This window comes from Sitophilus oryzae, unplaced genomic scaffold (genome assembly GCF_002938485.1).
Source record: "Sitophilus oryzae breed Bouriz unplaced genomic scaffold, Soryzae_2.0 scaffold_562_pilon_pilon, whole genome shotgun sequence".
Classification (NCBI taxonomy): Eukaryota; Metazoa; Arthropoda; class Insecta; order Coleoptera; family Curculionidae; genus Sitophilus; species Sitophilus oryzae.
In genome coordinates, this window is record NW_022147154.1 from 3,148,847 (window position 1) to 3,162,468 (window position 13,622).

At 33.9% G+C, this 13,622-nt stretch overlaps 2 protein-coding genes across 2 annotated transcripts; both read left to right on the forward strand.

Moving 5' to 3' along the window:
• The first annotated feature begins 292 nt into the window (after positions 1 to 292).
• On the forward strand, positions 293 to 6,834 carry LOC115887289 (dual specificity protein phosphatase CDC14B-like). The gene is made up of 8 exons (XM_030906680.1): positions 293 to 558; positions 612 to 1,118; positions 1,174 to 2,366; positions 2,570 to 2,878; positions 2,932 to 3,061; positions 5,877 to 6,055; positions 6,108 to 6,258; positions 6,341 to 6,834. The coding sequence occupies exons 3-8, from the start codon at positions 1,969 to 1,971 to the stop codon at positions 6,716 to 6,718; spliced, it is 1,545 nt and encodes a 514-aa protein (XP_030762540.1). The 5' UTR covers positions 293 to 558; positions 612 to 1,118; positions 1,174 to 1,968; the 3' UTR covers positions 6,719 to 6,834.
• A 3,645-nt stretch (positions 6,835 to 10,479) lies between these two features.
• On the forward strand, positions 10,480 to 11,805 carry LOC115887321 (proteasome subunit beta type-5). The gene is made up of 5 exons (XM_030906722.1): positions 10,480 to 10,720; positions 10,814 to 11,012; positions 11,090 to 11,283; positions 11,342 to 11,531; positions 11,586 to 11,805. The coding sequence occupies exons 1-5, from the start codon at positions 10,586 to 10,588 to the stop codon at positions 11,705 to 11,707; spliced, it is 840 nt and encodes a 279-aa protein (XP_030762582.1). The 5' UTR covers positions 10,480 to 10,585; the 3' UTR covers positions 11,708 to 11,805.
• The last annotated feature ends 1,817 nt before the right edge of the window (positions 11,806 to 13,622 follow it).

The window sequence follows — 13,622 nt, forward strand, 5'->3', positions numbered from 1 at the left end:
TCCGGCCTGTCCTTTTTTTTAATTGATGTAAAGGCCTACGCTACTAGGATTATCCGGCCTCTTAATGTGATAATAGGTTACTATTTTTGGTTGAATTTTAATCAATACCGAAAATAGGATCCGTCTTAAGCAGGTCTGAATATTATCCTGTTTGATTTGGTTTGAAGACCATTTTAAACTTTCTCTTGTACTCTTGTATACCAGCGATATTCTTCTTCTCCTTAAATACTATGGCCCCGCGTTTTTGAACGTCTGGCCAGCCAGTAAACTGGGGGCCCCAATTTTAGAAAGAGAAGAAGTGATCTTAACCCAATTCAGAACGTCAATTGTTTGGTAATAAAATTCACAAACAGAACTATTTTCCTTTTCCTATTTTTATAATAATTGAGAATTTCAGGCAACAGACGTCAGTATTAACTTTATTTTTGAGTTACAAGTAGAGAAAGGACATGGCTGAATGTAAAATAAGTTACTCTAATAATGATCAGTTAGATTGGAATCAAAAGAAACGCGAGATGATGTTGAATTTAGGTCTAACATCTAAAAACTCTGGGAATGGTAATATTCTAGAACATCGTGGGCAATATCATATTTTTCGTAATTTTTGTTAGATGAAACGCCAACGCCTACAAGACTGATTAGAAATTGTGAAGAAGTGGGACTATTTCAAGACCTACAAAATGTAAACCCATTTGATGAAGTTTTCAAAAAGGCTATAGAAAATCCTTCCATTAATTTACAAGTACCTACTAATTCATCAGATGACACGTTACATACACCACAAATTTATCCAAACTTAGAGGAAAGCTCATCAGCTACTAATAATAGTAATAAAACAAAAACAAATTCTGTAAAAAATATTCAAGGTTCAATTACACCTATACCTATAAGCAGACTAAAAGAACCTGATAAACGTAACAATAAACGAGATTTAGAACATATAGCTTTTAAAAGAGAAGCAAATAAAGCAGCACAGTTTAGATCTCGGAAGAAAAAGAAAAAAGAATTTGAGGAAATGAGAATTGAGGTTTTACAGTTGAGGAAGGAAAATAAACAACTAATTCAAATTAATCAAAATTTACAAGAGATAATTAATTCATTAAAATCAAAACATAAAGGTATCCATATTTACTCCTTACATTGCACTTTTTTTTAATCTTCTGAATATTTCAGATAAGCCTAACATAGAAGTTACTGATAAAAATTTAACATTTGAAAGTATAGATGCACCTAGTAAAGTAGGATATAAGAAACAGCTGAAATGTAATAAATCTAGTTCTAAGAGTAATACCCATCACATCCAAATAAAATGCCCCAAAGTGGCGCCAACGCCACCTTTAATAGTGCCATTAAATAGCTCTGCTACCACACTACCAATACAGACTATTCAGAATACACCAAATGGTACTGTTATATTTATTGTTAATGGAGGGAATAGCAATAATCCTAATGGCATGCCACCAGTAATATCTAAGACAAAAATTTTACCTGCAAACAAGAAGCATGACAAATAATTCAAAAAGATAGTTTAAGAATACATATGAGGAAAAAGATAAATTCTTTAAGAGATTTTTTATGTCAAAACGACCACCTCAGTATTGTGATATTAAAAAATTAAATATTTGAATCTATATCAGTTATCCACAAATTTTTAATCCTGTGTAGACTAGAGCCTTACAAGCAAAATGCTTTTGTTATTTTATGTAACAAATAAAAATATTTGTTGAAAAAAGTTAGAAGCTTGTTCATTTTTATGAAAGCTTTTTTTCTACCTTTCAAACTGATTTTGACTGAAGCTGTCAAAATGTTTTTAAATTTATCAAAATTCTAAAAATGAATGAACTTGCTCAAAGGGCAATTGAAATTTTCTTGGCTATATTTGTAAATTATTGTTTACAGTTTCTGATTTATGTAATTTTTTACAAAAAGTCCGCCAATACGTCCTATTTCTTTGAGTAAAATTTGAAAATGAGTCGAACAACCAAAAGTGGCGAAACCGAGATTGAAAGCTTCGTGGAAGTTATTGCAAACACCCTGTTTTTTGCTGTTTTAAAGACGTCAAACTGTAACAGGAAGCTTAGAGGACATGGAGATTTATTTTATTTCACTGTAGATGAGGAATTATCATATCAAAATTATTACTACGATTTTGGACCTTTAAATATCTCTTGTTTGTACAAATACTGCACCAAGCTGAATAAATACCTTCAGTATGCCAAGGGTGTTAAAGGCATCGTGCATTATACTTGCAACCATCCAGATAAAAAAGCAAATGCAACCTTCCTTATAGGAGCTTACTGTGTTATTTATTTAAATATGCAACCTAAAAATATAATGAAGATGTTGCAAAATGTTGGACCGTTCAGGTAAAATATAATGAATTCACTAATGTAACGTGCGTTCTTGGAATTTTATTGATTATCTTAGTAAAATTTTATTAATTATTGGATATAAAGGAAAAAACCTATCCCAATTAAACTATTACAAATCGATATTACAGTTGTTCATTTTGAAAATATAAAATTTAGTTTAGATTTTCAATTTAGTCCTATTAACCATATATTTACAGGCCATTTCTTGATGCTTCTCAATACCCATGCCAGTTTACATTAAAATTACTGGACTGTCTGCAAGCCATCTCCAAAGCTATAGCTTTTAATTTTTTCAATTTTGAAGATTTTAATTCTTCTGAATACGATCTATACAATAAGCTAGAATTTGGTGATATAAATTGGTTAGTGCCTAGAAAATTTTTAGCTTTTATCGGTCCTACCGATAACAGAACTTCGCATCCACCGGAATTTTACATAAAGTATTTCATAAAGAATGATGTTAAAACCGTTATAAGGCTCAACAATGTCTTATACGATTCGTATGCGTAAGGAAACTGAATTTAGAAAATAGAAAAGATTTTTTATCCTAGTTTTACAGGTTTATGCAAGTCGGCATACAGCACTATAACTTGATATTTCCTGATGGATCTACACCACCAAAAGATATCCTTTTAAAGTTTTTGTATATTTCTGAAACTGCTCCAGCTGCTATAGCTGTTCATTGCAAGGTATTGTATCTACAGGGTGGTCCGAATTGTATTCCGAAAACTTCGGCAGCATATTCTGCAGATAAAAATAAATAAAAAAAAATCGTATAAATGTATATACTAAAACGCTTAGTTTCGGAGATACAGGGTGTAGAAGTTTCATTATTTATTTCGATTTTTCCAAATAATTTCTAAAGTAACGTCAATATTGGGATGAAAATTGGTGCCAGGGAGTTTTCAAAGAAAAAATTACGATTAATTTAAAAAAATAAATATTTCCCAAATTTATTATTTCAGTCAAATAACTCTCCACTCAACGTGTTTGTCAGTAATGACATGTTATTGGCTATTTTCATTCAACATATCTTGAGAACGAAGAACGATTGCTCATAGCGATTTTTACCAAGAGACATTACGTAAAAAGTGTCACGGAGAGGTATATTTTTTCACTCTGCTGTTTTATACAGGTACGGACGAAAAGTTATTACTCTTCAAAACAGTTAAAACCTTAGGTTAAAACACGTGTAGGTGGCGCCCCCTATAAATAGGAGTCAAATTGACATCAAAATCAAATTTCTCATGTCAAAAAACTCGCAGACACCAATTTTCATCCAAATATTGACGTTACTTTAGAAATTATTTGGAAAAAATCAAAATGAAAATGAAATTTCTACACCCTGTATCTCCGAAACTAAGCATTTTAGGACATACATTTATATGAATTTATTTACTTATTTTCATCTGCATAACATGTTGCCAAATTTTCCGGAATATAATTCGGACCACCCTGTGTATTTTGCTATAAAACAAATATATAGACCTAGTGCGCGATCCTAAATGAGTAGGGTTTCCATATGTCCGGATTTACCCGAACATGCCCGGATTTTTAGTGTCCGGGGCTGTTCGGTCCGTATTTGGTAAAGCGTCCGGGAAACCTGACCGCAAAAACAATTTAGCTTAGTAAAATATTTTACCCCCACTTACAGTTGATTTAATTTCTCAGTTACCTACTTTGTTGAATATTTTAACCTTATTTTAGTCTCTACCAATGACTAAAGAATATAAGGACATGTAAGTGCGGCGTTACACGGTCCGTTTTTGCAGGTCCCGCACTGCGGGTCCCATTTTGCGGTATGGCAATATCGCATGAGATGGCATGGCAGATGTAACACCATCCGTTTTTGCGGGATATGCGGCGACATGCTGCCGCAATGCAGGATTGCGGGATGCGGGAACCTTGGTGACGACACAGTCAGTTGAATGTAAACCGTAGCACGGTACGTTTCTGCGGTATGCCGCTTTGATCGCGAAAAGCAAAATATGTTTGATACTGACCAATTTATCGAGCTACCTGCCCCTTGGGACAAATCAAACCCTGAATATTCCAACAAAGATGCACGACAAAGGGCATGGGTGAATCCTCATTGTCGTGTTTTGTTTCGTGATGCTGGGTCTCAACATTTCAAGCAATACATCAAAAGATTTTTGAGACATCCGATAGTAACCAAAGAATTTATCATTGTACTTTCGAATTTTAGAATAAAATTTTCGAATCTTCGTCTTCTTTCGCGCTCGGAATTAAAAGGATGAACCCAGGTTTTACGGCATTTCGGCTCTCGTAATAAATTTTTAGCTTCAAGTAATAAAACAATGTTTAATTTTGAAAGGGACATAGTTCTTTCGCGTCTGCCACACAATATCAAAATGTGCGTAGTAGCTGCACGAACCCTTTTTTGCAGGATCGTATAATTGGAAGCCACGATCCGTTTCTGCGGCATCCTGCAAAACGGACCGTGTAACGCCGCACTAACGCCCCTATACGGGCTGCAGCAGAATTTGTGACTTTTTTTTTTGTTTTGGTGGCCAACAATGAGTCATCATTTGGTCACCAGCGACAATTTTAGCGATTTTTAATAGTTTGTGTGTAGTAAACTTTGTATAAACTTTATTACAATGGTGATTGTTGTTCAGCTTTCAAGTGTAAAAGCAGCAGCGATAAGAAAGGGCCAGGAGTTATGTTTCATAGGTAAATAAACAGTCCACTCCAACTTTTTAGCGTTTTCTTATTGAATTCGATAAGTATTCTTCAATTTCAATTAACATCTATATGTACTTGATATGTGCTATACGTCGATACTAGTTTTGTACCTTTTGTTAACATTTAATACGTTTTTTTCGTAATTAATTCGGATGATACACCATAGGCGTAGTCAAAACAATTATCAAAGAATATAAATATTGCTTCAAACAGCTAGGTTATGAAAAATATGTGCCACGGCACTGTTTGGTGACATCGTCACAATTTGCTCTCGGGTGTTATTTGTCCTTGGATTCTTTAGTCATTGGTCTCTACGATGATCGATGATACAGCTCTACTTGACCGACGCGTGTTCGAAAGTAGCCATTTATATACTTTGGCGCTCAAATTTTTCACTTTTGGTGCACCTTTGGAAAGTGAATGTTTTTTTGGTTTATATTTTATTTATTCCGGGGCTATTATTTGCAACCTATAAAAGTTCATAAATAAGTTTAGTTTCTTTTTTTGCGACGTCCGGTTTTTGTCCGGATTTCAGAATTCATTTATCCGAATTTCTGAGTTCACTTGTCCGGAATTTTCAAAAGCCTTTATGGAAACCCTACATATGAGGCGTACAACTTAGCGAAGGGTAGAGCGGAGAGGACCGCTAAGCGTTTAAAGGCATTGATTATAGGCATTACAGGCGAGTTGTATTGCGGATTGACGCGTATTTTACTATTGTCCGCTCCGCCCTACGCGCGCAGCTATATTGGGCCACTGCCTTAGTTTAGCTGGGTCAAAAATAGTGCTCTATTCTAGGCCGGATTAGGTAGAACAGGCTCTTTAATTGGAGCTTATTTAATCAAGCATTATCATATGAGTGCTAGAGAAGCTATAGCCTGGCTTCGTATATGTAGACCAGGGTCTGTAATAGGGCAACAGCAAATATGGCTGGAAAAAATTCAGAGCTGGTTATGGAGAATTGGTAGTCAATATAGGTGTGAAGAAAAAATAATTCAGATTGTTTAGGTAAAAATTATTTGCTTTTAGAATTGAACATTTTGGGGAGGGTGATAAGATTCCTAGACACAAATATGGTATATACAGCAAAATTTGGCCTACTGAAAGAGAAAAAATGATTAAAGAATCTAGAAGAACCTTCAGAACATGTTCGAGAACAGAACCAGAAAATTTACTCCAGGTAGACTCATCCTCAATATATTTTTTTACGATTTAAAATAAAATAGATCAACTGATATCACTGATTCTTTCTCATTTCTAAGATGCAAAAGAAGAGCAAAGCGTTGAGCGTAGATAAATTGCATACTGACTCAAAAATTTTACCCTCAGGCGACAGTTTTAAGAACATATCCAAATTATTATCTTCGGTACATACCTTTAAGAAATTCAGGAACGTCCACGATGGAGGATCTGATGTAAAAGTTAAAAAGTATTCAAAATCAGATAAATGTATCAACTGCACAAGTACAGACATTTCTCCAAAGAAAGCGGTAAAAAAGAAAAACAGCGATAAAGAACATAAAATGCAGAACAGTCATGCTCAAACCAAACAACTTAAACCCGTTCAAACAAGCCAAGGTGACAAATTAAATGATATTAAAGTTCAGAGAAGTAGAAAATGTAAACTACACAACGTTTAGAAAAAAGTGAAAGATATTTAATCAAGCTAATTATTTTTGTGAATGTTATTTAAGTCAATTTACCATTATATTTATTTGCATCAATCTCAGAAATAGTCAAACATTTTGAAAAACAATTCTTTGTTTTATTATATACATTCTTGTTTATTATTGATCACTATCTATATGTATATATATATATATGTCTCTCTTGAAGTGGGCAAGCACCAGAGATTTATAGAGATATAAATATAGATATGTCCATATCTCTGGCAAATACCCGATATATTGAAATTTCTGTAAATACCCGACGTTTTGCATGCGGTATATACCCAATGACGAAGACTCCACAATAGCCTTTATCGAAATTACAGCAACAGACAGTTTCATAAAAAATCGAAATTTGTGATTCGGTGAAATCGGTGATTCTCCGACGAAATATATTCTCAATGAGTATATACCAAACACATTTTGGGTATTATACCTGATATATACCCAAATTTCTTTGTTATACCCATTGAATATTTACCAGAGATATAGATATAATTATTCCTAGATTTTCTTTTCATATAATTATATACAGGGTGAGTTTCCTACGATGTTCTCTATGGGTATCTCTTTTGAAAAAGTTCATGGCTTACTAGATATTTCGAAAAAACAAATTTCGACTGTTTTAAAAATTGACCCTAATTCCATTATAAGCTATTTTAGACAAAAAAATTTCAGATAAAAGTTGTAGATAATCACATCCTTAAAGAGATCGTGTCCTCCGCTTTCTTCTAAAGCCTGTCATTTTTGACATATGATACAAACATAATGTTTTTTTAAATGGAAACCTTAGTTGGCCATGACTTCATAAAAGCCCTATTTTTAAGCTTTTTAGTGATATAAGCTATAATATCTTTTCTTCATAATCACATCCTTAAAGAGATCGTGTCCTCAGCTTTCTTCTAAAGCCTGTCATTTTTGACATATGATACAAACATAATGTTTTTTTAAATGGAAACCTTAGTTGGCCATGACTTCATAAAAAGCCCTATTTTTAAGCTTTTTAGTGATATAAGCTATAATATCTTTTCTTCGAAAAATTACTGAGTTATAGCCAATTCTTATCATTTTTAAACAAGTTCACTTTAGTTAGCCATGGAAACAAGTTCAATCGCCGCCGGCCTCCGCGCCGTTGCTCTCAGAAATATGAAGCTGTCACATCCAAACTTTGTCAATTAAAATTAACAACAATTGTAAATATGAATTTTTCACATGAAGAAAAGCGTACAGATACTCGCGCATCAATAGAGTGGTTCCAACACGACTTTCATTATGATTATTAGATTATGACACGCCACCCCCCACCCCCATAATGAAAGAAATGTTATGCAAACGCAGGGATAGGAAGAGGTGGACTAATTACGTGGGCCTCCTCGATCACCTGACCTATCCATTTTAGATTTTTTTATGCGGTATGGTTAACAATAAGGTTTACAAAAGAACTTATGAATTAAGAGAGGCACTCGAAGTGGCGGTACGAGAAAAGTTTAATTAAGTCGACCGGTCCTTCTGTGAGAATAGGTAGTAATTCAGTTTTAAAAAGATGCAACTCTCAAAGCAATGGCGGATTTTTTGAACATTTAACATGTCTTAAAAGTCGTTCTCTAAAAAACGCAACATGAAGCCATGAACGTTTCAAAAATCTGAAAGGCGCATATAGTTATGATCCCACAAAACTGCAATTTTTTCCCCATTTAACTGACTCTCTTATCGCCAGTAGTTTCCGAGATACCCATAGAGCACATTGTAGGAAACTCACCCTGTATATTAACATAGATATACAGGGTGTCCCAGTATTCCGTGGTTTTTTCTACTACGTATATTTGGAATCAAAATAAGTTCATTGGACACAATTTACCTATATACAAAAGTGCTTCGTTTGTCCGCTAGAGGACATCAAACTTTAAAAAAATTATCACATTTTTTCAGATATTTTAAGAACCGTTATTGCGATTTGAATGAGATTTTGGGTGTCTGTGTTTTGCTAAGTGCTCTAACATTTGACGTTTACAAAAATCAAGAAAATGTACTTTAAGGGTGAAAACTACTCCCACCCCTACTTTAATTTTAGTTTAAATAATATATTTTCCAACTCAACCGACGAACGATTTTTTTTTTCGTAAAATGGTCTAGTATTACTACATTTTTGTCTATTGTAAAAAACGTTACTGTGCATACTTTCTGAGAAATTTTTTTTCCAAAGCTGACTTCCAAAAAATGTTTTTTGTCACATCAAACTATGGAGGCGCAGAAACATAAAATCTATTATGCTCTAATAATCCATTTGGCGAAAATATGGAATAATGTTATATTTAACAATAAAGCTTCATAAAAAGCTTAATAATAATTTTTAAATTAATTAACATTCGGGTTTATTTTTGATTGGTGCTCTAACGGACAAACGAAGCACTTTTGTATAAAGGTAAATTATATTATGTGCAATTAACTCAACAAAAAAATATGTTATTCTAATGGTACGTACACATTGGTGCGTTGCGCCGCGAACGCAAGGCGCGCGCTCCAAGCGTTCGCCGCGCGTTGCTGTTTTTGTTTTAACGAACATCCCGCGATCCATAGAAATCCCATGAACATTCGTCTAGTCGTTAATCATGTCTCTATCGTCCGAGAAAAACTACGCAATTTTAATCATGAGTAGTGCGACTCTTTAAACACTCCATTAATAAACAATATTCAAAGAAAAACACAAAAAGGGAATTTATTCAAAGAAAATACACATAGTCACTGATAAATGCGCGCGGTGTCTTCACCGGCCGTCCCAACTGAACAACGAACACACAAAGCGGAGCGTCGAAAAACCGACATGAAACCGACCTGGAGATGGTTCGCCGCTAGCTGTTTGCGCATCTTGAAAACACGTACCAACACGTACTAACAGAGTTGAATAGGTGCGCGGGTGCCGCGCGTTCACGGCGCAGCGCGCCAATGTGTACGTACCAATGAATATGTTATACTTTAAAAAAATATGTTCCATGTCCACTCGAAAAATTGTTTTCTCAAAAACTATGTGATGTGGCGTTTTTTTTACAAGAGAGAAAAAATGTAGTAAATACTAGAGGGACCATTTTGCGAAAAGAAAATATGTCGTCGGTGGAGTTGGAAAATATTTATACTAAAATTTATGTAGGGGTGGGGTAGTTTTCACCCTTCCCGTACATTTTCTTGATTTTTGTAAAAGTCAAATGTTAATGCACTTAACAAAACATAGACGCCCAAAATCTCATTCAAATCGGAATAACGGTTCTTAAAATATCTGAAAAAATAAAATATGTGTTTATTTTTTTAAAGTTTGACGCTTTCTAGCGGACAAACGGGGCACTTTTGTATAGAGGTTAAATTATGGGCAAATAACTTATTTTGGTTCCAAAAATACGTAGTAATTCTATGTCGACGGAATATTGGGACACCCTGTATATAATTATCTATTTATTATCTTATATCTCTGGATCTTTTTCTTCAAAGCTCTAGCACGGCTCTAGGATGAAAGACATATCTATTGATATCAGTGATGATATGGCCGCGGTTCGGGTACCGCGTAAACAAAGTAGTCCTCGTGGGGTAAAGTAAGCCTTTAGCAGCTTTACTCAGACTCGGACAACGGACTCAAATCTGCTTAGGCGGATCCGGTTTCAGCATTGATATTCATCTTGCCGAGAGGAGTGTCCTATTTGCAGGCCGGATAGTCCTAGCAATGTCCTAGTATCTCAGGCTTTTAATTAGTTAAAAAATAATAATAAGACGAAGTTTACAAACTAACCTTAAATTTCAGTTTTGTAAACTCATCCTGAATAGCTTTTTTATAACATATTATAAACAACAAAAATGAGTTTAGCTGAAATTTGTGGAATGGAAGATTTCGGATCCTTTAAGTCCGAAAGAAGTTTAAACTATGATATTAATAATTTCTGCGGTAATTTCTCGAGTAACATCCAACTAGGAGTCCCACCATTTCAAAATGTAAGTTTTCATACTGATGTGTATATTATGCTGAAATACTGAATGAATATATTATGCTTATTTATAATATTGGTAATTTTGATGTATTTCTAGCCTGCTACAAGTTTATCAAACCTATCAAAAGATGATGCAGGTCGTGATATTAAAATTAATTTTGATCATGGTACCACAACTTTGGGTTTTATGTACCAAGGGGGTGTAGTTTTAGCTGTCGATTCACGTGCCACCGGAGGACAATTTATTGGGTCACAAACAATGAAGAAAATTGTAGAAATTAATAATTTCTTGTTAGGTAAGTATATCATTCATACAACATAGTGTCTTAGAAGCAGTATAAAAGATAACATATTATTATATCAAAAATTAAAGGCACTTTGGCTGGTGGAGCTGCAGACTGTGTTTACTGGGATCGTGTCCTTTCTAAACAATGCAGAATGTATGAACTCAGAAACAGGGAACGTATATCTGTTGCAGCTGCTTCAAAACTAATGTCAAACATGGTATACAATTACAAAGGCATGGGTCTTAGTATGGGAATGATGTTGGCTGGTTGGGACAAGAGGGTAATTAACTATATTCATATTTACATAACTTTTTATTAATATATTGTACTATCTGTAGGGACCCCAATTATACTATATAGATTCAGAAGGCACTCGTACGCCTGGCAAAGTTTTCAGTGTTGGTTCCGGATCAATTTATGCATTTGGTGTTTTGGACTCTGGTTATAGATGGGACTTGACTGATGAAGAGGCCTATGATTTGGGGCGTAGGTCTATCTATCATGCCACTCATCGTGATGCTTATTCAGGTAAATGATTCAGAATATTTCTAGGATGTAAAATATATTTTTCTTTAATTACAGGTGGTATTGTCAGAGTTTATCATATGAAGGAGACTGGATGGATCCATATTGATAATAATGATTGTCAAGATTTGCATTATAAATATCAAGCAGAAAAAGAAGATGCAGAGAATAAAGTTTAAATTATATGATTTGAAAATGTATTATTATAATTCATATTTGTAACTTAAGTTTTTTTGGTGTTGTCATTCTTTTTTAATAAAATATAATAGAATGTCCATAAAACTTTTTAAGAATTTAAGAATTTTTAATGTGAACTTATATTTTTATGTCTAATAAGATTTATTATTTAACTACTTAAAGAAAAAGTTAAGTAATTGAGGTGTATGTCAAATGTGTGATAAAAAAAGATCACATATGCTGATAGTTTAGTTTGAGGAATTCTATGTAATATTATACCAGGTTAGCATTTACATGTGTAGGAATGAAATCCGACCTTTTATTATTTTTATTTTTCAGTACATCTTATTGTACTAAACATATTTTCTGTACTATTTCTTCACACGAAAATCGACACCCGAAGTTGGTATTTGACGATCATATCCGCTATAATAGCCTTGTTTATACAGGGTGTTTCAAAAAACGTGTCATCTCTCGTGGGGAGTTCCTCCCGTAAACATAAGATTTATTTTTTATATCAACATTGGTCCGATTCTGCTTTGAATATTTTTTCGATTTATTGTAATTGTCTTCAAAGTACCGTATGATCGGAAAAAACGGCGTCCAGTTGGCTGGGAAATGACGATCAATGACTTCCCATATACATTTACACATAAAATGACAGCGATCTTCATTTTACAGTCATCGCTGACGCTGTTTTTTCTCGATCATACGGTACTTTCAGCGTTACGAATAAAAAAGGGAAAAGTTACTATAAATGCGACATATATTTTAAAGCTAAAAAAGTGTCGACATATATACCAAGAACGTGCATGTGGGGGTGCAAATATCACTGAAATATTTTTCTTGCAAAAGCGCCAAAAAAAAGCATTGCGCCACTGACTTTTTTTCTCTTGTTAGCGAAACAGTGTAACATGCGCGACCGCACATACGGCATTTGGCGATTTCCGAGCGCTCGTCTCTATGTTGTCGCTATCGAGCTCGGTGATGCCCGCATGTGTATACGGAAAGCCGAAGTCCATGTGCGGTCGCGGCATAAGCAGTATGCCGATTAAAAGTTGTCTTTTGATATTTTGTCAATTTCGGCCTCCTTGATAAGATAAACGCAATTTTATTAATTTGCCTTGATCCAAGTCTAATAGCAACATTCAAAAAATGGTAATATTATACTTGTGAAAGTTTTAAATGTGAACTTATATGTTTATGTCTAATAAGATTTATTATTTAACTACTTAAAGAAAAAGGTAAGTAATTGAGGTGTATGTCAAATGTGTGATAAAAAAAGATCTCATCAAGGAGGTCGAATTCGATAGAATATCAAGAGATGACTTTTAATTGGCTTTAAACGGTCTACACAATTTTGATATCAAAAGAAAAGAAGTCAGTATTAGCGCACATATTTTTTTTTGAAATATATTCCAATATGATAACATAACAAGAACACAAGAACATAACCCATATGCACGTCCCTGATGACGACACTTTTTTAGCACTTTTTAGAATTAAAATATATAACACTAATAGTAACTTTTACCCTCAAAATTTCATTCGAAACGCTAACATTTCTAAACACTAAAAAAAATTATAATGAATCGAAAAATTATTAAAATTTTAACACCCTGTAGCTACGAAACAAAGCAGAATCGGATCTATGTCGATATGAAAAATAAATCTTTTTTTTACGTGAGGGAATCTCCCCGCGAGAGATGGCACATGTTTTCTGAAACACCCTCTATATTCTTATAGAAGCGATATCCTTATTTTTTTTGTAAACACAATTGTATAAGCATCAGGGTCCAGAGGGTGGTACTTAATTCCTATTTGCCCAAAAAATGTCAAAAGCAATTCTTCCAATACTTTGTATAGAAAAATTTGTATAAATATGTTGTCTCAAAGGGTTCCGTTACAAAAATAATT